The sequence below is a fragment of the Fukomys damarensis genome, unplaced genomic scaffold (assembly GCF_012274545.1).
Source record: "Fukomys damarensis isolate Sample0158 unplaced genomic scaffold, DMR_v1.0_HiC HiC_scaffold_17, whole genome shotgun sequence".
Classification (NCBI taxonomy): domain Eukaryota; kingdom Metazoa; phylum Chordata; class Mammalia; order Rodentia; family Bathyergidae; genus Fukomys; species Fukomys damarensis.
In genome coordinates, this window is record NW_022900929.1 from 1,265,974 (window position 1) to 1,291,319 (window position 25,346).

The 25,346-nt window shown below is 38.9% G+C and overlaps 1 protein-coding gene across 1 annotated transcript in view; it reads right to left on the reverse strand.

Annotated features, from left to right (window-relative positions):
• The window catches only part of Trrap (transformation/transcription domain associated protein), a 139,493-nt gene that overhangs the window by 108,279 nt on the left and 5,868 nt on the right, over positions 1-25,346 (reverse strand). The window contains exons 4-15 of the mRNA XM_033764788.1: positions 17,998-18,108; positions 15,842-15,946; positions 14,530-14,613; positions 13,121-13,177; positions 11,889-12,014; positions 10,010-10,087; positions 9,748-9,836; positions 8,828-8,924; positions 5,904-6,042; positions 2,935-3,013; positions 852-1,086; positions 1-149 (exon numbers count right to left, since the gene is read on the reverse strand). Coding sequence (XP_033620679.1) covers positions 1-149; positions 852-1,086; positions 2,935-3,013; positions 5,904-6,042; positions 8,828-8,924; positions 9,748-9,836; positions 10,010-10,087; positions 11,889-12,014; positions 13,121-13,177; positions 14,530-14,613; positions 15,842-15,946; positions 17,998-18,108 — 1,349 coding nt within the window. The remainder of the gene's footprint in view (positions 150-851; positions 1,087-2,934; positions 3,014-5,903; positions 6,043-8,827; positions 8,925-9,747; positions 9,837-10,009; positions 10,088-11,888; positions 12,015-13,120; positions 13,178-14,529; positions 14,614-15,841; positions 15,947-17,997; positions 18,109-25,346) is intronic.

Below are 25,346 nucleotides of genomic sequence, written 5' to 3' on the forward strand. Positions count from 1 at the left end.
GGGGAGGGTGCAGGGCCAGGGGCGGTGGGGGCAGTGGGCACCCCTGGTAGTGCTGCTTCCACTGCTCCGAGCTCAGACTGAGGCTTGCACTTCTTAAAAATGGCAGAGAGCTGGTACCGAGCAATGGTGTGAAATTTGAGAACAAAAACCTAATGGGAAGAAAAGTCAGGGAGAAGAAAACGATCATGAATAGACCAAACAATCTTTCCAGGTGACAGAAGAATAAGACGTCACAAAAGAAGACAGCGGCTGGTCATTTCTGAGCACCTACTGTCCCAGCTGTTTCTCTAATTACATCTCCATTTTTCCATGGAGAGTCTGGCTTAGAAATGACTGATCTGACAAGAAGGGCCTGGATATGACCCAGGTCTACCCAACTCATCCCTCCAGGACCACACCACTGCCCACTGGCCTTGGCAACGATCTGTTATCCCTCTGCTGGGAACCCACTGGGTTGCCACGGAAATGCCCATGGCTGAGCTACCACGTGGCTGCTGTGCCTCCAGAACTCTTCCACAAGTACAGAATGAGCTCTCACACACAGCTTTATTTCACTTTCCTAGCAACCCTATGAAGCAGATGCTATGATTAGCACTGGTAATCACTTCTCGGCCTTTTGGCTAAGGTCAAATATGGTTAGCACCAGTAAAATATGAAGAAACAGATACATAAAAAAGCAACCCGCCAAGCACAACTGGCTAGTGCAAGAGCTGGGATTTGAACCCACATAGCCTAACTCCTGCTCCCAGCTGGGCAACTAGGCCATCTCATAAATTTGCCAATAAAAAAGTTGTACATTTAACAATGAGCAAGATAAAGAGTACAGGACAGATGCCACATCTATCCAGTACCTCTAGCATCCGCATCAGGACATCCCTCCCATTGCCGCTCTCTTGCTCGCTTTTGGAGCGAATGCAGTCCACCAAGTTCAGCAGGAGCTTGCAGGACATGGTCTGGATGCTGCTGGGCAGTGACTCATCATCGATGTTCTTGGCAAAGAGCTGGACAGCAAGGGACAGGTCACTGAGGGGCAAGTGCTGGCGAACATGGTGCACGAGGTCAGCCAGCGTACTGTAGGCGAGGGGCCTGCGGGCAGAGAAACCACTAGTGCATACATCTTCACAGGCACCACATTTATCACTAACTGTCCAGAAATGCCACTATTAGGTGGAGTGGATCTGATACGGCCCCAGCTCCCCATATCCCTGTTACTCCCTCACAGCTGCAGGACTAAAAGGCTAATCTTGTCTTGATGCTTACATCTTTATTGTCTAAGTTAAAAGGTTAACTTCTATGCACATCAGGAAGCTCCTAACAGACAGTGGCACATCACAGGGATAACCCGAGAAGGCATTACTGGCTTGACCATACACTGAGTGGGTTTTGCTGCTCAAAAATAAACAGCACGTATCAATACCTCATATATTATAACCATTTTTATAGAGATACAGGAATAATACTCAGGCTATTAGTTCTTCACTCACTGGACTTGTGGGTATCTGCCACATGCCACCAAGGATACCACAGGACATCTAATAAACACAGCCCCTGCTCTCATGGAGCTTATTCATAGAAGACATACACCAGGGGAAAATGAATTACAGAGGTTGATAAATGCTGAAGGAGCTATGTAAGGGGGCACTGTGAGAAGGAACAATTCTTAAGAGAGAGGGTCAAGAGAGTCCCCTTGAGGTGATGCTGAAGCTGAGACCTTAGGGACAAAAAAGGGGCCGTAAAGTAAAAAGCCAGGGAAATGACCAGATGGGAGAAACAGGTTAAGACCAAAGCCCCAAGGTAGAAACTGCCCAGAGTAGCCAAGGAGCTAAAAAGGTCTGCATGGCCAAAGCAACTCAGGCAGGGAGAGCAACACAAGAATGTTAGGTCAAGTGGGCACAGCTCAGTCATGCAGGAATAGGTGTGGTATGGTCAAGACTTTGGGTTTTGTCTAAGGACAACAGAAAGCTATTAGAAGGTTTTAAGTAGGAGTAACATAATTTCATGTCCAATTATAGGCAGAGTCAGCCCCAACTTACAAAGAATATTTTAATATATTAAAACAATATAGAAAAACAGTGTGCAGTCTCTTTGTATTCAAAGCATCCTATACATTTTTCCAAGATTCATCCTGCCTTCCTCAAAAGAAAACAAACAAAAAAGACTAGCATTCATTTCACATTATGATGATTATTTCCTTCTTTAGAAACAGTAACCATGCTAGGCATGGTGGTGGCCCACGCCTGTAATCCCAGCACCTGGGAGGCTGAGGCAGGAGGATCATCACAAGTGTGAGGCCAGCCTGGGCTACATAGTGAGTTCAAGGCCAGCTTGAACTACAAAGTAAGACCCTGTCTCAGAAAAAAAAAAAAAAAAAAAATTACTGTATAACTGTAAGAAATTTTATAAGAAATTATATTTACATGTTTTAAAATAGCACATGGTATGCCATAAATATGTATACTTTTTATGTTTCTATGTATGACAGTTAAAAATATAATTCTGAAAGCGTAAGAAATACAGACTAAAAGGAACTAAACAAAATATCAGTACAGCTGCGCAACACTGAAAGACACCCAACTTTCTTTTTTGAGGATTTTTGAAACAGTCTCACTGTGTAGTCCAGGCTTGCCCTGAACGGAGTATGAAGCCTAGGTTTCACCACACCCAGCTCCTTCCCTTCTTTCACCTTGGTAGGCTGTTAAATATTCTTTTTAACAATAATATACATTATATGAAAAGAAAAAAATCTAAAATTTCTACCCGCAATTTATGTCAACTATTCTGATTTCTTCCTTTAAGTAAAGGTACATAAAACAAGGAAAAATTCTTACTATTCTAAATCCAATGAGTAAGTCAGGGCCCAGGAGCCTTGTAATATTAAGTGTCACTGATCACTGTTGCTGGCATTTAACCAAGTATCAGGGTCTAATCTCATACCTTAGAGTCTCCCGAGCAGTATATCCTGAGCCAATTAGTATGGATTCATCAAACAGCTTGTCCATGCAAGGAATGAACTCTAGAACACAGATACCCATTGCATGTTACTGATAAGACCAATTACATATTAAATAACTTCCCAGCCCATCTACAGCAGTCAGTCTGCAGCCCAACATACAACCCAGACTGGAAAAGGGGCAAAAAGGAGGCAAGAAAGGTGCATATGCTATCAGGCCAAGCCACTGGCTCTGCTGAGTCATACAAGCCACCTGTCTCTAAAGGTGTGTCAGGTTCATCTTCAGTGTCAGAGAATGGACTAAGTAAAACAGATACCCAAGAGGACATTTAGATTCTAAAGCAAGACTGACACACAGCTAGCCTCACTAAGTCAAAGTATACATTTTCATCAGCAAATAGCTACTGAGGGTCAGAGATACAAAAGAAATGTGTATACTAGAGACACACTGCACATTTCTGCTTAATTTCGAAGCAAGACAGCACCAGGAGATGTGGCAAATACAAGCAACAGCAAGCAGTCCCTTTTGAGGTCAGAGGAAGGAGCACATGGCCCACAGGTAGGAAACACAAAAGGAAAGAAGGCCCAGGCACCAATGCTGAAAAATCAGCTAAAGGGACGAGTAAAATTTACATATAAAGGGAGATGTTATAAGAAATTAAGTCTTACATCCTTTCCATGATTCAGAAGCAGAATCTCTAGAAAAATGCTAAACTGTGATAAATAATTAGATTTTCCCTATTCACTGACTCTTTCGAAATGTGTAAATGGGATGACATAGCCAGGAATGGTACACATGCCTGTAATCCCAGCACTTGAGAGGCTGAGGCAGGAGGATCGCCATGAGTTGAGACCAGACAAGCCCAGCCTGAACTATATAGCAAGACCCTGTCTCCAAAACAAAAAAAAAAAAACAAAAACAAACAAACAAAAAAGGATGACAACTGATATCAGTTCAGATGTCAAAAAACTAAAGAGAAAATGTCAGTAAATATGGAAATATTAACTATAACATACATTTCTTGTATTTTATATAATTATAGTTAACATTTGACGTGAGTCTTTAAATGTTTTGGTTTTTTTTCAATGAACCTTTTGGAGATGTGAAGCTGGTACCTACTTAAGTCCCAAGATACTATAGGCTTTAAAATAAAATGACATATAATATCTTGTTTAAGAAAAAAGCCAATACACAAAGAGATCCCTCTCAAAAAGAGGAAGAATGTAAATGATGAATTCCACAGGTCTAATGGAATCAAATCCCAGAAGACAGCAGCTAGTGTTGAGACTACTGCTGAGCTTCAGACTCCAAAGAGGGATGCTTATGCAGTGATGAAGAGCTGTCTGGTCATCACCAAGAACGGCACTGTTGTAGACTCCTGCACCTAGGTCCCTGTGACTGAGCTCAAATCCTCACTACTCTCAAGACAGGAGCACTGGGAAAGTGAACTGAGAACAGCACTTGAGGCACAGCTCATCCACTCTAGTTACACACATCTACTCCTCCTGGAGCTGCAGATGTGGTTCAGTGAGTGCCTAACACGTGCAAAGGCCCTGCAAGCAGTTCCCAGTACAGAAAAAATAACAAAAGAGTTCCTCTTAATGCCCTTCTATTTTGGTACTGTTCAGAGATGATCACGACAATCACATAAACTACAAAGGAATGGTAACCAGACAAGTCAGGCAGCAATTAGCTCTGGAAGGGAGTAGAGGCCATGGGTGCAGGCACTGTTATATTTCTTATCCTGGGTGATTCTTAGGTGTATGCTTCCTAATTTCTTTTGTGCACTTTGCTATATGTGCTAAATTTTTTTAAAGGGGAGTCTAAGAATGTTTACATTCTGTGTATGTGCTTGTGGCTGAACCGAGCCTTGTGCATGCTGAACTATATCCCCAATCCCTTCTCCAAAAAATGAGTGTTCTTTTCAGCTATATACCACGTGCATTAGTCATTATAATTTGTATCTCAGTAGCACAAAAGTACTTCTGCTTTTGTGTATTAATTCAAGGGTAAGCACTAACAACTGTGTCCATCCTTTTGTGTCGAAAAACCACACAACAAACCCCAGTCTCAATTTTATGTGTGTGCCCTCTGATTTACAAGCTGATAGCAAATAAACATTTAATATGAAAAATTACTAGGGAAAATGACTATCACTATCATCTCTATATAATTAGAATATAACTTCAATCTTTTAGACACAAAAAATGCAAAGTATTAAATTATCAATCTATATTACTGATAGAAAAAGTGTAATTATCAGCTTAGCAAAAGCCAAGTACCAGTCCTGTGCATATAAACAGTACCAATCCATCATTCTCATGGCATGAAGGATTAAAACACTGTATTGTGCTCTTTCTTTGGGGAGGGGGGTATTGTGGATCAAACTTAGGTCCTTATGCTTGTAAGCCAGGTGTAGGCCCCACTGAGTCAAATTCCCAGCCCCTGTGCTCACCATTTAAATACTGATAGGTGTGAGGTACATAAGCAAATAGCTACTTGCAATTTCAAAAAATTTGCAGTCACAAGGGAGAAAAGTACCAAAAGCTATTCAGAATATTAAGTATGCTAAGCAAATTATCACATTAATTATGAGGTTTTGTTTTTTTTGGGTTTTTTTTTTTTTTTTTTTTTTTGGTATCAGGGATCGAACTTAGACCCTTGTGCTCACAGGGCAAGTGGCAAAAACACTGAGCTAAATCCCCAGCCCCTAATTATGAGATTTCTGAAAAGATAAAGGGAGAACCCCTGGTGCCAGGCTAGAAGATGCAAGAAGGGAGCAGGCAATACAAAGGAGAGGTGAGTAGAGAGGCACAGAAAGAAAGAATAAACTCATTATGGCAATAAAGAAGAGATACGTGGAACCTGGCAGCACAGCCATGGGATGCCACTGAGCCCATCCCAAAGATGGCCACAGGGTTATGCAAGCATTCAAAGACAAGACAGCCATACGGTTTCTGAGCTCGGTGGTAAGGATGTGTTTTGCAGCAATCAGAAGCTCCTTTCTCAGGTGTGCAGTCTCTGCTGGACAATTTGAGAGTAACTGTAGCATTCCTTTCACCATTTGCTGAGAATACTTCGTCACCAACTCCTGTCAAAGGGGTAAAGCTACACAGTCATACTCCCAAAAAGGTGCGGAGAAAAACCCAAATTCTATCAGTTTTTTAAAAATTCAGTAAGAGTAAGCATAGATTCTAGAACTAAAGGAAATCTCATAAAGTTATAGGCCTACCAAACAGTCAGTATCCAAAAAGTGTTAATCACTGTGTGTGTACATACACACACCGCCACAGTGGAAGATGCATGGCAACATAAAACAGCCTTTCTTCTGCACAGTAGGATCATGGGTGCTATCTGTACTTTCTCGGTGTCTTCCCTAGTATCAGTGGTCAGTTGCATTACTTATTGGAGGGAAAGAAAATGCTGGTCAGTGTTTAAAATGTAAACACCCTTTATTTAGTCAGCCATTAGTGGTAGGCATGAATGATACCAGAGATGGATAAAAACAGCTTACAATAAATCTAATCACAGTCTCCTTTTGAAGTATCTCAGGAAGGCAGTTTACCAAGAGAACACAAGCTGATTCACTGAACTACCAAGGAAATCTGAATAAAAATCTGAATCAGGTAAATCAAATTGCTCTATTTCCTTTCTGTAAATTATCATTATCTAATTAAACACATTCTGATATAAAAAAAAAGTTTACAAAAGCTTTCAAAGGTAGTTTTTGCTTATTTTTTGTTTTTTTGAGACAGTCTCACTATGTAATTGAGGCTGGCTTCAAACTCGCAGCAATCATCCTGCCTCAGCCTCCCAAGGGCTGACTACAGGCAAGAGCCACCACTCCAGGCTGGTGGTTTTTATAACAAACAATTTAGTGTATGTTTTTACTTTTATTTTCCTGAGATAAAATTCTTACAGAAAATACTGAATTACAATTCCATTGCTATGGAACAGATAAGAACTAAATATATTCAATACTTTAAGATTCAAGACTGACTATACAAGCTGAGCATAGTGGCACACACCACAATTCCAAAATGCAGGAGGCTGAGTCAAGAGGATCACCACACATTTGAGACCAGCCTGGGCTACACAGTGAGTTCAAGGCCAGCCTGAACTACATAGTGAGACCCTGTCAGACAAAAGACTGACGACAGAAGAATTTTGATTGATGGGAGATAAGGTCTATTTTATTTTTCCTTTTAAATTCTTATTATTAAAGTAAAGAAGAGTCATAACTACCAATGAAAATCAAAAATACTCTCACAGGTATCTAACCTTCTGGCTTGGCTGGGCAGTAGGCAAGTGAAGCGGAACTATTTTGGACCTCACGTAAAATACCTAACATAGGGCCAGGATGTAGCTCATTGCCTCTGCACCTGCCTGGCAAGTACAAGGTCTTGAGTTCAATACCCGGTACCAAAATAAATAATAAAATACATAATACAGTTAATGTAAGTAACAAAACCTCCTTTATATATGTATATTTTTTATTATAACGTAAAAAAGGGCAAACAGCCTACAGGCTGCATGTTGGACAGACCTGCTACAGGTGCTTCGCAAAAGCATCCAAAACTACCTCCAGTTTTATTTTGTAATGCCATTTTTAAGTTTCAATCTCTTTCACAGCTACTTGCCTAAACATATAACTTCTAAAAACATCAAGTCAACAAGCCAAATTGTGAAAATCTATATGCAAATGCTTATTCATAGGAGTTTTAATCCTAATAGCCAAAAATAAAACAGGCAAATACATCACAAAAAATACATTAGTCACTGCCAAAACTAGGGGGCTGGGGGAGAACAGCAGTGACTCCTAAGAGGTACAGGGTTTCTTTTGGGGTGATAAAATTGTTTTATAATTGTATAGTGCTGCAGTCATACAGATCAGTGAATAATCTAAAAGCCGCTCCATTTTATGATATGTAAATTACACCTCAATAAAGCTGTTTCTAAAAAACTTATGAAATAACTCAAATATACACCAATTTGTGAATAGCTAAATTCATCATGGTACAATCAGAAAACAGAATACTACTGCCTTGGACTAAACAGTGCCATTCGGATGGCCACCAAATTGATATACTGATGTTGTAACCACCAATGTTTACTTTTTTTTTTTTTGGTACCAGGGATTGAACACAGGTCCTTGTGCTTGCGAGGCAGGTGGCACAACCACTGAGCTAAATCCCCAGCCCATGTAACCACCAATATGATGGATGTGGAATTAGTGTCTTTAGGAAGTGAAGTTAAATGACATCATAATGTAGGAATATAATCTCCCAAGACTATGGCCTTATAAAGGAAAAAGAGCCATCTCTTCACTCCAGAAGAGCAAATGGGCCACCTTTGGCAAGGGGAAGACAGCTCCCACTAGAAACCAAACCCTGCTGGAACCTTGACCTTGGCTCTTACAGCCTCTAGTACGTGGAGAAATTAAATCTGTGTTGTTTAAACTACTTAATTTATGGTATTTTATTAAGGCAGCTGAGCAGACTAAGACAACTAACCAGCAATGAAAATATGTCATCTTGATAAAATAACAAGGATGCATCTCAGCATTATAGCTAAGTGAAAGAAGCCAGTATAAACAAATAACATTCATTATATACTATATATGACATTTACAGGACACTGGAAAAGGCAAAATTATTGGGACAGAAAACAGATCAGGGTTCTGTTAGGAAGTACAGATGAAAAGAAATTGACACAAGGAAGAAAACTCTACAAGGAAATTGTTTTGAGTGATGAAAATATTCTATATCTTAATGTGTTCATGGTTAGCAACTATAAGCAATTGTCAATTCAAAGAAATGTGCACACACAAAAGGTAAATGCTGTTACATGTAAATTACAAAATTCAGTGAACTTACCTGATAAATTCTGATGATATAAGCTAAAAATGACAATGTTTTAATCTGGGCAGCAATAAAGTCAGCATATAACTCCTTGTTATAAAGCTTATGTTGCCTGAGTAGAAAATGAATAAAATTTACAGTATTAGTTCTCACTTTTTAGGTGACGTTAGTATTAATTGCCTGTAACAATGACTAAGCCCACAAATTTATTTCTACACAGACCAGAATAACATAGCAACAACATAAATGATTCTATACTTTTATGATGTTCCAAACAGAGGGTTTCAAGGCCCCAAACCAAACAGCTCACCAAGCCATGTCATAGCAGGTACAACATGAATTCTGTAAAGCCAATGGTAGACTAATACACTCTATCACAAAGAGCATTAGTGTACCCTATATGCTCAATGCAAGCCCTGTGTTGGGTCCATGGGGTTGTTTGAGATGATTCCCACCAGAGACTATCCTCTAACGACTCAGCAGATAGGCTGCAAGTCACAAGAGTAAGCCACAGAAATCTTTAAGAGAAATGCTATACAAGTTGGAGAAAAGTCTCCAAATGATAAATATGGCTGGCCTGTTCAGAAATTCAGGGTGACAGGTGAAGGGCACACAAAGGAAAGAATCACTCTAGCACTCAAGCTGAAAAGAATAGCCAGAGCAAGGACTGACGGTAAGAAAACCCTGGATATCCCACAGTGAATACAGTGATGCCTAATTAACAAGATAAAGGCAACCAAAATGTCTTTTCAAAATGAGAAACTAAAATAATTATAATTACTGAAACACTAGTTCAAGGTCCAAAGTGCATTTAATTTTATGACAATTTTAACACTCATCATTTTGATGTCTTAAGAACAACAGCACCAAGTGTGGTACTAAATGGAAGTAAAGCACTGTGGCAGTCACTATGTTTCTATTCAGAGAAATCTCACCTGGCTTGTGCAGATACCTGAATTGCAATGGTATTCATGATCAAGGGCACAAATTCAGCAACAACATTGTGGATATTCAGTTTGTAGAGCTGAAAGCAAACATATTAGATTTTCATGATTTCACAGCAATATTACCTAACGTACCAAAGAAATGATAGAAGCTGCTACATTAGTCAACATGTGCGTATCGTAATCTTTTGCTACAGAACATTAGGGGTGAATTTTGTCATAAAAACAAAAAACTAATAAGCAATGAACACACCTGGTACATTAATACAACAATAATGGGCAATTCTGCCAACACTTTTAGAGAAAGCGATCCTCTAGGAATGATGGAATGCTGTAAGAAAGAAGCAGAACTACGATTATCACGGTGGCATTTAGAGCAATGCGATCACTGTCCCACCCAGCAATAATACAATGAAACAAAAAAACACTGACATCTTTTTTTTTTTTTTTTTTTTTTTTTTTTTTTGGTACCAGGGATTAAACTCGGGTCCTTGAGCTTTCAAGACAGGCCACTGAACCGCTGAGCTAAATCCCCGACCCCAACACAATGACATCTTTGTAAACATCTGTGATGAAGGATCCAAACTATTTTGAAAACAAACTACAAAGAACTATCATTTAATATGAAGTTTTTTATATTTTCTATCATAACCACTTCTAGTAAAAACTAAGAAAATCTATCAAAAAATTCAAATCACCTAAAAAAATTTTAAGCTTAGAAGAATAGCAAAAAGTATCAGAAAGTACAATTAACTGTTCAGCAGTTTATTTCAAAGATATTTAGAAAGATAAAATGTTAATGAATTTTCTTTAAAAAAAACCTGAATAATCTTAACAACTCAAAACAGGTAAGGAAAACATCAGATCTAGAATACAAATGGACAGAGAAACAAGCCAAAAAAAAAAGAGGGAGGTGATACACAGAAAAGTTCCTAATTCAAGAAGAGTGAAAGAATAAAGAAATAAAAGCTTTACTAAAAATTTAGTTTCTTATTCATCTTAGCACAGACTGAAACTTTTTTTTTAAAGACAGAGTCTTACGATGTAATTCAGTCTGGCCTTGAATTTACTAATCAGCCCAGGCTAACCTCCAACTCACAGCAATCCTCCTGCCTCAGCCTCCTGAGTGCTGACAAATGCGCCACTTAAGTTAAATATGAGTGATAAAATATTCTTAACCGTAAGAATACAAGTCATGATAAAGCTGTAATAGATAAAGCTATAATACATGTTACCTCTGCAGCAGACACTACAAAAACAACACAATACCTGTAGACAATCCCATCATTACCTTCACAAAAAATGGGCCAGTAAGATTTGGGTAAGACATGCTCTGACCTCAGCACCTAGGCTTTGGCCAGAATCACTTCTATAAACAAGCCAACTGTGAGGTTAACTCTTTCCAGCCTGCATAGCTTACACCCTGCTTGAGGCATAATCAATGTGGTAGTCTCCCCCTGCACAAAAATTCCACAACACAGGTTTTTCAGATAAGAGGAAAAATAAGATAAGAACAAAGGTTTAGACCTTTCTCTACACCAGAAAATCACAGCTGCGAGTGGAAACAAAGTCCTGATGCTCTATGCTTGAGAGCCCATTTTCTCAGGGACTCAACTACATTTTATCTGTTGTTTCAGGAACTTCATTAATGTCAAGACTCAATGCTGTTGGTGTGGTGGTGCACACCAGTAATCCCAAAACTCAGGAAGGCTGAGGCAGAACTGCCAGCCTGGGCTACAATATAATGAGTTCAAGGCCAGCCTGAGCTACACAGTAAGACCTCGTCTGAAAAAACAAAAACAAAAAACTCAGTGCTAAGGACAGTACAGAGCCCTCTAGTCCTGGTCTGCTGATCCTCCCAGCAAGAGACTCTGGATTTCTGGGACAAGCTAGTCTTTACATCCTAGCATCAGTGGAGGCTTCATCTTTACCATCTTCAGACTGCATGGCACTACCAGTGATGCTCTCCAGGGCACACACAGTTACTTATCTTAAATGCTTTTGAGTATTTAAGAAAAAAAGAAAAACTTAAACATCTAAAAGGTCAATATCTCATTATTTTTCCTCTCCCAACTCAAGGAGCCATGGTCTGGTTGTTTCACAAATTCAGCATACCAGCTGAGAATACTTACTGTCCGAGTCTCACTGTCCTCACGCTCAGGACTGACTTTCACAGCAATTGTGGTTATCATACCAACCATTTCTGGGGGAGGCACTGTGTTCTCAGGTATCACCTGGGGGTTCTCAAAGTAGCGGTTCTACAGAAAGAGAGTAAACTGTGTTTATCCTAAAGTCAAACACAAAATATATCTGACATTTTCATAGAAGAAACCAAAATGCCTGTACAGTTAACAATACAAGGGGGGGGTAATGATATGTAAAAATATGGAAAACACACACCACTTCTCCCACAAGGCTTCAAGATTATGACCCTGACCATATGTAATATGCAAAAAGTGAAAAACAACAAAATCTCAATGTCAGTTCATTGATAACAATTCAGAATTAAGATTGAACTATGTTCGCTTTTTTTTCCAAAATTTCTTTTTTTTTAATCTTTGATGTATAATTACATGTAAGATACACCTATAATTTAGAAACTAAAATTTTTCATCAATATGTGGTTTCATTTAATAATTACTTTTCTTTTTTCCTTTTTTATCGGTACATTTTAGGTATACAACACAGTTACATTCACCATTGGGATCTTGTACCTTTACATGATGTATCTTGGTTCTGATTTTTCCCCATTCCCCTGCCCTCTTCTGTTCCTCCACCTTCCCTATTTACAGAGACTTTGTTTTCATTTGTTTCTTTTTCTCTTATTTTTTCTTTTCCCTTTTTAGCTTTTCCCTACCCCTCCAACTTTTTCCTATTACACAATTTCAATTATACATTTTTATCTAATTTACACTTTTAGTTTCTCACACCAAAGAAACTATTCAGTATTTGCACAATGTGCATCCACTTAGCTATAAATGTCTCTAGTTTCTCATTGCTTATGGCTGAGTATCTTCTTTATCCCGTCTCCAGTTGATGAGCAATTAGGCTGTTTCCAAGATTTACTTATTACAAACTGTGCTGCTATAAACATGGGTGAGCATATATCACTGTGGTCCAAAAGTTCTACGATAAAAATATATTGGTTCTATGTCAAAAATACTTAATCTCAATAGGAAAATCAAAAGAACTTTCTGAACAGCTGATTCATCAACCTAGATTTTAACCATCACTATACATTCCCCATCCTAAAATTAGCAAGCCCCCCCCTCAATTTCTTCTTCAAGAAAATTGTTCTAAATTTCCTTTGGAATAGAACAATAAAATATACAACTAATAAACTCAAACTATAGTAAAAACATACCACTACTTTTGGGAGTTCCTTGTAAATTTGTTTCACAAAATCCAAAAAATGATGAATCTGAAAGAAAATTTCATTATAGGATGTTTATAACCAGAAAATGATTACAATAAGAAAAAACTTAAATCATTAATACATGAGTACATAAAACAGATAAGGAAAATTCCAGACAAGATACAAATAGGAAAAAAAAGGGAAATACAAGTTCCTAATTTAGAAACAGCAAAAAAAAAACAACAAAAAAAACCAACCCTGATAAAATTAAAATAAACACCACGTTTTGCCTTTCAAAAATAACACACAATGCATGAAAGGCTGTGTAAGAGGTAGTCTCTCATAAACTAGAAGACTTACAAACTGCTGACGACACTTTTCTAGGAACCAACTTAGCGATACAGTATATACCAGGAGCATTAAAGCATCAAGACCTTTAACTCCAGAACTCTATTTCTACAAGCCTAGTCAACGAAATAACTTGAACCATAAACAAAGATACTCCATAAGAGCCATAAAGTAAGTATTTGAAATATCGTAAAATATCTAAAAATAAGGTCAGACATAAGAACATAATGCAGTCATTAACAATTAACTATTTATGATTGAGAAAAGGCTTACAAATAATGTGAAGGAAAGAATTTTAAAAATGTTATATACAGTATTATCACAATTATATGGAAATATACATATAAAAAAAGGAAAGGCAATCACCAAGAAACTAAATACTATTAACCATGCTAAGGTCACAGGTCAGGCATTACCCCTTAGAAATATGTAAGGAGGATCTATCTAGCTCTTAGATCAGCTGTGTCCTCTGAAGGGCTAAGATGGCAGGGACTCTATCCTGCTGTAGAACTGACACTCTACAGTGGGCACTAAGGTTATCCCCAGAGAAGATATTCTCTTAATTATGACTAACACAGTACGCTTACTGCTTACTATGTAGGTAGGTGCCAATGAGCTAAGAACTAATTTTTTGTATCTAATTCTTCAGACATTTTGAGGACATACTGTAATTATCCCCATATTACAGAAAAGGCTTCAAAAAGCAAGGATCCAGGGTCACTCTACAGTTAAGAGAGCTGAGAGCCAAACTGAGGTCTAACTGGTCTAACTACAGAACTCCCGTCTTAATCCTGGTCTAACATGCAATGACTAGAGCCTTCTGGCACACCAGCCCAAATGTATTGCCAGATTGGGTGGTTAATATATTTCAACTACTGGACCAATTCAGCAAACTACTGATATATATATTTAAAAAAAAAGTCATGGTAAACCAAAAAATAATTGACCCAATTTAGAGTATATTTTCCACACTTAATAGCAGTACTGTGTTCAGTCAACTCCAAGAGTTAATTTATACAGCAGCAGAAACTTGTTGACACTTTAAGAAATATTATCAATAAACAACTTACTTCTTGTGTGATTGGAGGCCTGAACTGTTTGTGTAGTTCAATAATTATTCTTAGACAAATAAGAACATTTTCTTCATTTTCCGTCTTTAAAAAAAAAATTTAAGTTAGACTTCTGAAGATTTAATCTCAAGAATAAATTTTCTAAACATTTTCTGCATACACACCCTCCATCAATCAACTTACAGCTGATTGGCTAACAATTCATAAACAGCTCAAGGGCAACCCAATAGTAAGCTCTGCTGCAATACAACTGACAGATGGAGAAACTGGTATATATGGCAAGTCACACCATGAACTAATGTCCTAATGGCCACTGTGACACTAATCATTGCTTGGAAATATAGGGTTGTGGAAAATTCCACACCTGATTTCAAGTGATGAATCATAGTCAAAACACAGAGGCACTAAAAACATACTATATAAAATTCACTTCAGGCTACATATGTAAGATTTTACAAAACAAGGGAATTTTGTATTTACACTTAGGCTATATCTCAAAGGGTCTCACTATCTAGTTCAGGCTGGCCTTGAACTCACTATGTAGCCCAGACTGGCCTCAAAATAGAGGTGATCCTGCTGCCTCAGCCTCCCAAGTGCTGGGATTACAGGCATGAGCCGTCATGCCCAGGTCTGGTGCTAAGCACTTTGGTTAAGAGATACTCAACCCATATTGCCAAAGACCAGGAAAAAACAAACTACTATTGGGCATTCATCATGGACTAGTCCACATGCTAAGCACTTTACAAATGTTCTGTGAGTGAGGAGTACCATCCACATTTTACTTATAAGGCCTCAGAGCAATTAATGTGGCTTCATAGTACTGTATGGGCAGATAGTGGCAGAGTCAAGATAGGTGCCCAATTCCATCCCACTCCAAAGCTTATCTTTCCAAGGGGGCCCTAAACACATCATGACTAAGAGTGAGAAACAATTTTAGGAATTTAACAGATACCAATTAGATTCAACCCCAAAATTCAAGACCATCTTTATGAATGCCTATTCTAAAGCACTGTGCTTGAGATGTACAACTGACCCCATGCTAATTCTGCCAACCCTCACCTAGCACATGTGCCACACATCTCACCATCCAGTCAGCTTCCACTGACTCAGAAAAGAAAAAAAACCCCAATTACATGCTGCAGTCTTTCTTCATGAAAGGGAATGGGGGGAAGGGAAGAGAGAAAAACTTTTACTCATGAGAATAAAAACTTCAGTGAAAAGAAACAGTTGTATGATACTGGATTTTACTATAAGAAAACCACTCAAAGTTCTGAACAACAGTACACAGTAAGAATTAACTCTCAAAGGTTACCTCTAAAAAGCGAAACATCACAGACAAAACATTTTTTGTATGAGGACGAAGATGTTCATTGGTTGGTATTCTATGAATTATTTCAAGTACTAGCTTCCGCAGTTGCTGGTAAGGAAAAAAATGGAAACATTAAGATAAAATGCATTAAGGAGTTCCAAATTAATTGTCTTATATTCTATATGTATTGTGGGTATTCAGTACCTAATGGTAACAACCATAAGACAATGTGAGTCCAATCTAAGCTATGTGTGATGGTGCACACCTAAAATCCCAGCTACTCAGGAGGTTGAGCAGGAGGATCAAAACTTCAAGGCCATCCTGGGCAACTAGCAAACCCTATCTCAAAATAAAATTTAAAAGGGCTGAGGATATGGTGCAGCGGTAGAGCACTTGCTTAGTATATACAAGACCCAGTGTTCAATCTCTATAACCACATACAAAAGGAGAAAAGATGAATCTAATTTTAGGAAGACTCTTGTAAATTACTCAAGCCTAATCCAAAATATGTACTCAAAAATCATTATTTTCAGTATTTCTACAACTATGTACCAAAATCAACTAACTTTTCCTGTCACAAATAACCAGTATTTCCACCAAAAGAACAAGTATGCAAATACAAGATAGACTTAAAATGAAAGAGCAAAACACAAAATGAATTTATGATCCCCCCACCTTAACAATCTCAGTTTGCTCCCATCATGCAACCTCCAATTACCTTGGACCGAAAAACTAGTTACATCATAAACTGTATGAAGCTTTCATGATTCTGCCTGTGGGGCTGACAGCTAAAAGGCAGGTCAAATACGTAACTTCCTGAACTGGTACAATATAAAAATACCTCAACTAGCAATACTTCATTGGTATTATGGCAACTTTTAAAAGTCCTTGTAAAGACAAGCAAGCTGCAATAGTTACAGACAAATGGTATAATGGGACTACTTTAAAATGACCAAGGAAGGGAGAGGAGTATGAAGAGTGGGGTTGTACAGATAAAATGAAACTGGCCATGAGTTATAAAAAACTAAAATTAGCAAGGTTAGTGTTGGTCACAGATATGGGAGGTGGTGTCATTAAATCATTAGAATGTTCCCATAATGAACAGTGTACATATATACATCAGCAATTCTAAAAGAAGCCAAGCATGATAGCACACCCCTGTAATCCCAGCACTCCGAGAGGCTGAGGCATGACAATCCTAAATTCCAGCCCAGTCCAGGCAATTTAAGAGACTTAGTGAGACCATGTCTTAAAATGTAAAATTAAAAAGTTGGGGAATGTAACTCAGTATGAAGACCCTACATTTGATCTCTAGTCAAAAAAAAAAAAAAAACAAAAACAAACCCAACAACAACAAAAAGAGATAGCCTAGGCAAAATAAAACAAGACATTTAATTGAGGAGGTAATAGCTGTGGACCAAGTATTCCTCAAGAGACAAAATCTCTTTCTTTCTTGTGCCTAAATTACCCAGGCAGACAGATAATCCCAGCTCTCAGTAGGCTGAGGTAGGGGACTGTCACAAATTAGAGGCCAGGCAGAGCTACAGAGTGAGTTCAAGGCCATCTTAAACTATGTAGTGAGACCCTGCCTTTAAAAACAATTAAAAATAGCTGAGTGTGGTAGCACACACCTGTAATCCCAGCACATAGGAGGCTGAGGCAGGAGGACTGCTGTGAGTTGAGACCAGCCTGAGCTATATAATGAGTTCCAGGTCAGTCTCAACTACATAGTGAGACCCTGTCTCAAAAAGCAAAACAAACCAAAACAAAAAACCCAAATAAATAAATAAATGTATGTATGTATGTATGCATGTTAAATTAAATTACCTTCTAACTCATGTTTCTCCAGCTTAGCCCCCAAGCCTGCACCATCCCATCCATCTCTCTTCCATTTCTAAATGGAACTGTACATTTTCTAGTTTTTTTGGTTTTTTGAGACAGGGTCTCTTTATGTAGTGGAGACCGACCAGGAACTCACTATGTAGCCCAGGCTGGTCTCGAACTCACAGCAATCCTCCTGCTTCAGCCTCCCGAGTGCTGGGATTACAGGTGTGCGCCACCACCCCAGGCTCATTTTCTGTGTAGTTAGTTAACTTCATAAATGCTTGCAATCCAACAGCATGGCATTTCTCTCTCACTGATTCTTTTGAACAGATTACCTGTGCTGGCTTCTCCTGAAGAAACTGGACTTCTCCATCTTGGAGAAATGTAAGAAATCGAGGGATGATATGTTCCAGGAATGTAGAATACTGAGGAGATGATGTCACATTCTAATTAGGAAAAAAAAAATGTTTAAATCTCATTAAGCTTTGTGTATATATTTTCACCTTAAACTCATAACAACCTCAAAGGAAACATTTTTACAGAGCCAACAGTAATTTTGATTTTTAAGTTGTTTTTGTGATAATGAAGTTTTATATATATATTGAGATGACTGTTGCTTCTGAAATCCAATTCAAGAGAACTGAATGTAAAATTTATTGTTAGACAGAAGTGGTGGCCCCTGACTGTGATCCCAGCACTTGGGAGGCAGAGGGAGGAGGGTCACTGCAAATCCAAGGCCAGCCTGGGCTATATAGTAAGTTCAAGGCAACTGAGACCCTGTCTCAATTAATTAATTAATTAATTCTGCTGCTTAAAATAGAAATGTCAATCCTGACACATTCATTGCAGCACTAATCACAAGAATTAGAAAATAACTCTAGTGTCCATAAGCTGAAAAATGAATTTAAAAAAGTAGTACAATCCAGGTGTGGTGGCTTATGCCTATATAATCCCAGCAGTCTAGGAGGCTGAGATACGACAATTGCAAATTCAAACACAGCCTGAGCAACTTACCAAGCTCCTGTCCCAAAATAAAAATTGTTTAAAAAGCTGGGCATGGTGGTACATGCCTGTAATCCCAGTACCTGGGAGGCTGAGGCAGGAGGACTGCTGTAAGTTCAAAGCCAGCCTGGGCTAGTGAGTTCAGGGCCAGCCTGAACCACAAAGGGAGACCCTGTCTCAAAAAACAAAACAAAACAAAAATTAATAAATAATAAAAAAATTTTTAAAGGTCTGGGAATGTAGCTTAATGTGAAGGTCCTGAGTTTGATCCCCAGTATGGATGAGGGAAAGAAATGGTATATACATACACATTGGAATACTTGTAGCTATTTAAAAAATGAAATTTAAAAATGTTCCACATCAGGATGGAACTAGACATAACATTCAGTGAAATACACTAAGCACAGAAAGACAAGTACCATATGATCTCACTTAGATGTGGAATCTAAAAAAGTTGACTTCACAGAAGTTCAGAGCAGCCCAGTGGTTACCAGACCCTGGGGAGAGTTGTCGGAAGGGAGGAAGGGATGAGGCAAGGGAGATAAATGCATCTTAAATTCTAGATAGATAGGAGCATCCTGGTGTGCTACTGAATAGTAGGGTGAGTCTAGATAACAATAAGTACTGTATGTTTGAAAAACACAAAAAAAGTATTTAGAATGTTCTCACAATAAAGAAGTAAAAAATACATTTAACCTGACTTAAATATTACAGAACATATACATGTATTGAAGCACCACAAGACCCCACTAATGTGAATAACTTTTATGTCTACATATCAGTTAAAAATAAGATTTAACTTAAATTTTAAAAAGGAAAGAAAAAACTGCCAATGTTATGGAAAACATTGAGTCCATTCTAGGCTGGCTCTGCCACAATCCCAATGAAACCTCTAGAAGACAGTGTGGCCTCTAGTGAGTTCATGGCTAGCTATAACCTTTTCCTCATCTGGGAAACGAAGAGCCTAAACTGACATTTTTCCAATCTAAACATCTAACCTATTAATTAGGTTAACTTTTAATAGTCCTAATTTAACCCATTATTTAACTGAAAGCTGATTTTTAAATGATGATCAGGAAATGAAAACTCTAGTTTGGGGATAATATAGTAAAACGGCTAATGGTTTAGGTTCTGAATCCCATCTATCAAAGAAGACAAACCATACACAGTCATTTAACCTCCCTGGAATATTATTTCATGCCTGCCTTATAGGACTAATTTGAAGATCATGAGTTAATATATCATTATCTAGGATAAATGTTAACTGGATGTGCCAAATACTGGGCTAAGTGCCTACCACAGTCCTAACAAAAGTATTATCTAAAAAAACAGCTAAGTAAATTCAAATCAAGTGTATCTAACAATAAAATTTTCTCACTTAATGTCTCACTTATTCATCTGCCAAGTATTTACTGAGCTCCCATCATGTGGCATTACAGGTGTGCACCACCATGCTGGGCCAGCGATAGTCTTCATTCAACAAGCTGCCTAATTTTTCTGCCAATACTTAAACTCGGCCAACCAGCTTTTAGATAAAGAGTAATTTCTCATGTAACTTTTAACTTAAAAGTTTCTGTATTTTGTCTTGAAAGATAGCCCAATGCTATGATTTCTACCTAGATGTCCACCAAAGCCTCATATACTCACACGTGGGGCTTTTGGAAAGTGATTGTATCATTGGGGTTACAGCTGATGGGCTTTATGAGCTGGGGTCTGGTCTGAGAGGTGGGTCACAGGATGGGGCATGGCCTGGAATGATTAATCCCTCCCAGCCTCCTCCCTTCCTCTCTGCTCTGGCTCTCCTTCCTGCCTCCATGGCACGGGCAGCACTCCTCAGCCATGCATCTCTGCCATGCTGTCCTGCCATGGAGCCAGCTGACCAATGGACTGAAATGTAGCAAAATAAAACCTTCCTTAAGTTGTGAGTGTCAGGTGTTGGGTCTCAGCAATAAAGAAAATAACTAAAACACCAAATTACTTAGTCCAGAATTTTTATCCCTAAATAGAGAAATGAATCACTAAGATTCCCAAAATTACAGGGAGCTTTTTTTATACTGAGCTCACTTCTTAGAGGTATTTTTCTGAGTGGCAGGAATGATAATTTAGAAATGCCTACTGATGAGCATTCTAGTACTTAATTTGAAGAACTAAGCCAAGTGATTTTCATTAAAGAGAAATTATACAGATTTCAAAATCACAAGGAAAAAATTCAATATACAGCTTCACTGACTTTTATTTTTAGAATAGGCTGGGAAAACTATATAGGAAAAACAAAATGCATGTCCTTTGCCTTTGAAATTGTCTTGATAGAGATGTTCCATACTCTCATGTTCTATTTCCCTGATATTCTTCAGTAATTCTTTAAGTAGTTTTTTATATGTGAATCATTGTTTTCATTTTACATGTTTGAGCTTTCAGGGTCTGTTCGTCAATTTGCCTTAGATTTTCCATTAGCTCTTCCTTTTCATTTTTTACTTTTTCCTTTTCTTCTTTTCATTCTCTTAATTGTATCCTTTTTCAACTGTTTCTGATGTTTCTCCTCCCTACCCTGAGCTGTTGCACTTCAGTAGTATCAGGCTTCCTTTTTCACATACATAGTTCATGGTTTCCCATACATAAGGCCAAAATCTGCTTACTGATTCTCAAATGAGATGCAATCCAAATCCAACCCGGCCCATGGGCTTGTTCCTGCAGGTTCACAGGCTGCCCCAGGGATTCAGCCTCCCCACTAAACCTGCCAGGACTACAGGCTTCTCATGGGTTCCTTCAATAAAAGGCAGGACGCAGGCTCACCCCCTTTCACCTCTCATTTTTTTATGTTTTTTTAACAGCTTGCTTTAGTCATTTGGACAAAGAGAAAACTCCTTAACTACATCTCTAAATAGTTCAGAACTTTAGTCCCACCTCACCCCAAGTACTTGAAAATGTTTATTAAAAACAGAACACAACAGCCAACTAAAATACTACCCACTGCTACAGATGGAGCATCTCAATCCCCCTAGTGTTTGCTTTATTTTTTCTTTTTTTTTAGTTTAAAAGACCATGAAGACACACACTAGGAAACATCATTATTCTTAAAGCTTATCAACTATGAGAAAAGTTTTATTATTATCCCCACATTAAAAATAAGAAGTATGACTTTCTCATCTGTCTGGTAAGACTAACTGGTACCCAGATGATCCATAAAGTTGGGGAAAAGAAACTAAGTGTGATTCCAGCACTCTGGGAAGCAGAGGCAGGAAGATCACAAGTTCAAGCCCAGTTTGGGCAACTTAGCAAGACCCTATCTCAAAATAAAAATTTTTTAAAGGGCTGGGATATAGCTCAATGGGAAGGCTCTGGATCCAATTCCCAGTACAGCCCCCCCACACACACACACTTGGATAAAATAGGAGATAACTTTTTTCAAGTGTTAGACAAGACCATGATTTCCAAGAGATGAGTCTCATGAACACTATGGCTCTCCTCTCAGGTGCAAGAGTGAAGGAGAGTACAAGCCAGGCCAGCTGAGATGGCACAGCCCCAGAGAAAAGTGAATTACTGAACTGTCCCAAGGCTTTGATGGATGGGTGGGCTGCACAGACAGGCTAATACCACCTGAGGTCTTGCTTTAGGATTGAGAGATGAATGGAGGTACTGGAGGTTTAGCAAAATTAGAGGATGCTGGGAGTTCAAGCCTGCCCAGTATGCAAATACCTACTTAATATACTAAGATCCCAGACATCAGACATACAGCTGGGGAAGACCATGCTCTACAAAGGTCTATCCTAAACCAGCCTCAATGATGCCTAAAATTAACCTTTGATGAGATCCACAGGGAGACAGACTTTGGAGATTAAACCCCACCAACTCAGAGGGACTTAGGAAACACCTTCTTCCTTTGGCAGATCCTCCCAACTAAAGCATGAAACTGAGTCTACACAAGGTTCAATGCATTCTAAACTCATTCAGCAACTGAACTGTCTGTAATTAAAATATCAACTCTTCAGAATAACAGAATCTAGAATCACTACATAATTTCATTCATATAATGTCCACTATATAGTCAAGAATTATTAGACATGCACTGGGTGTAGTAGTACATGCTTATAATCCCAGCACCCTGGGAGAGGTAAGGCAGGACTGCAAGTTCAAGCCCAGCCAGGGCAACTAGCAAGAACTTGTCTCAAAATATAAAATTAAAAAAAGGACAAGGAGGCTCTGACAGGAAGATCAAAAGTTCAAACCCAGCCTGGGCAAGTTAGTGACTCATCAAGAACCTGTCTCAAAGTAAAAGATAAAAATGTGCTGGAGATGTAATTCAGTGTGAAGGCCATGGATTCAATCTCCAGTACCACCAAAAAACAAACAAACAAAACCCCAATGGAAGTTCTAGAACTGAAAGTAAAATAAATAACTGCACTGAACTCCAAAAATATTTAAAACCCAGTAGACTAGATGACAAATATGAAGTGAACCTGAAGATAGATCAATAGATATTTTCCAATCTAAGAACAAACCAAAAAAAGAGAAGAAAATGAACAGTTTGAGGAACCTATGGGACAATATAAAATTATATAAATAAAGTCAGGCATGGCTGTATACAACAATAATCTCACTGGGGAGTCTGAGAGAGGCATTTGAGCCTAGCCTGAACTACACATAGGGAGACCCTGTCTCTAAAAGGCCAGAGAGGGGGAACCATACATGGGGTGATCAAAAATAAGAGTGAATCATTTTTTTAAAATTTTAAATGTGTTATGGGGACCAGAGTTTGATCCCTGGAACCAAAAAAAAAAAAAAAAAAAAAAAAAATTTAGGGCTGGGGATTTAGCTCAGTGGTTCTGCTGCCTTCCTCACAAGCGCAAGGACCAGAGTTCAATCCCTGGTACCAAAAAACAAACAAACAAACAAAAAATCAAATTTTAGGGCCGGGTTTTTAGCTCAGTGGTTCTGCTGCCTTCCTCACAAGTACAAGGACTAGATTTCAACACCCCCCAGTGCCAAAAAAAAAAAAAAAAAAAAAACAAACATCTAAAAATGGATCTCAGTTACGGTAAGATATATTTCCAGATGTGGTGGCACATCCCTGTAATCCCAGAAGTCAGGAGGCTGAAGCAGGAGGATCACTACAAGTTCAAGGCCAGCCTGGGCTACACAGTGAGTCAAAACCAGCCCACACAATATGAGACCCTGTCTCAAAAAAAAAAAAAAAAAAAAAAAGAAAGAAAAAAATTTATATTTCACCATTTGTCCCTCTCCAAATACTTCCCCTCCCTCCAAACATACTTTTTCTATTGTTTTTGTCACTTTCTAAAGTAGTTCTAGAAAGCCTCTTTTATGTCTTTACACGGTATGGTCAAAACTATGGCTGCCAAGTGCCAGCCCATAGGAAGGCAGGCTCATAAAACATTGCAGTGTGTCCTCACATCCTTCACCAGATATAGTACCATGCAACTGCTGGCTCTTCTCCAAAGTTGAAATGACAGGAAGGTAAATGTTTTGAATAAATTCAGAATATTGAGAGACACGCCTGCTCCTGACCCAGCCGCCATCGCTCAAGCGCCAGGAGGTAGCCTGGGCCCCAATCCACCGCGGGAAGGTGAGCCACGCCTGCTCCCAACCCAGCCGCCATTGCTCAAGCACGGGGAAGGTAGCCTGGGCCCGGATCCACCGCAGGAAGGAGAGACATGCCTGCTCCTGACCCAGCGGCCATTGCTCAAGCACTGGGAAGGTAGCCGACACCTGAACCCCCATAAGTCCGCCCCCCTGCATTCTCAGACCTCCTGACTGTACCAGTCTTTGGACCCACAATGCAGAGGCAGAGGTGGTCATCAAGGGTATTTTTCTGAGTTCCCAACTTTGAACATTTTTAAAGAAAGGGCGTGGGAAACCTGTAATAGAAGGCTGTGGAGTACAACCACTCAGAAGGTTGGGGAACTCAATCTGGGCCTTGCAGCCCGAGGTCAGTCAGCGTCATGGGGTTCAGCCATCAGCTAACTGAGACCAGGAGTCTTGCATCCTTGCTCTGTCTGAGCCATTAAATGGTAAATACACTATATTGAAATTTTGTTCACTGTAGACATGTTCTGGACTGCTTTTTGATTTCAATTTAATTCAAATGATTTAAGGGTGATAGACTAGTGACTACCACAGGTGGTCAGTTTCCAAGTTGTGCTTGATCTTAATGTGTCGCTGATTGTATCAGTTGGCGTAAAGCATTGTGGTTGATTTGATGAGCTGTTTCTCTGATGTTATGAAGATGAGAATGTCTGTGGGTCGTTAGAGACACAGAAGCTAGGGTGCAACTATATCAGGAAGATCTGGGTGATAACCCAGAGATTAAACCAAGGACAGTCTGACAACAAAAATAAAAATGAGAAAACACTTAAGCAACACACAAGGACAGACTTCCAGTTCACCAATGGCAAACAGTAGGGCAAACGAGGATGAAAAGGCTGATAGTGAACCACCAGGACACCCTGAACTCAAAGCACAGGAAATAACAAAACAGATCAATCAGGCTCTAGAAAAATTCAAAACAGAAACAATTTCCCAGACAACCATAGAGATAGTGAGCAAAATGGAAGTCGTGATTCGAGACTCTAAAGCAGAAACTGACAAAAAAACAGATGAGCTCAGGACCATGATAGAAGCCATGAAGGCCCAGCATAAGAAAGAAATGGAAAAAATAAATGCCCAA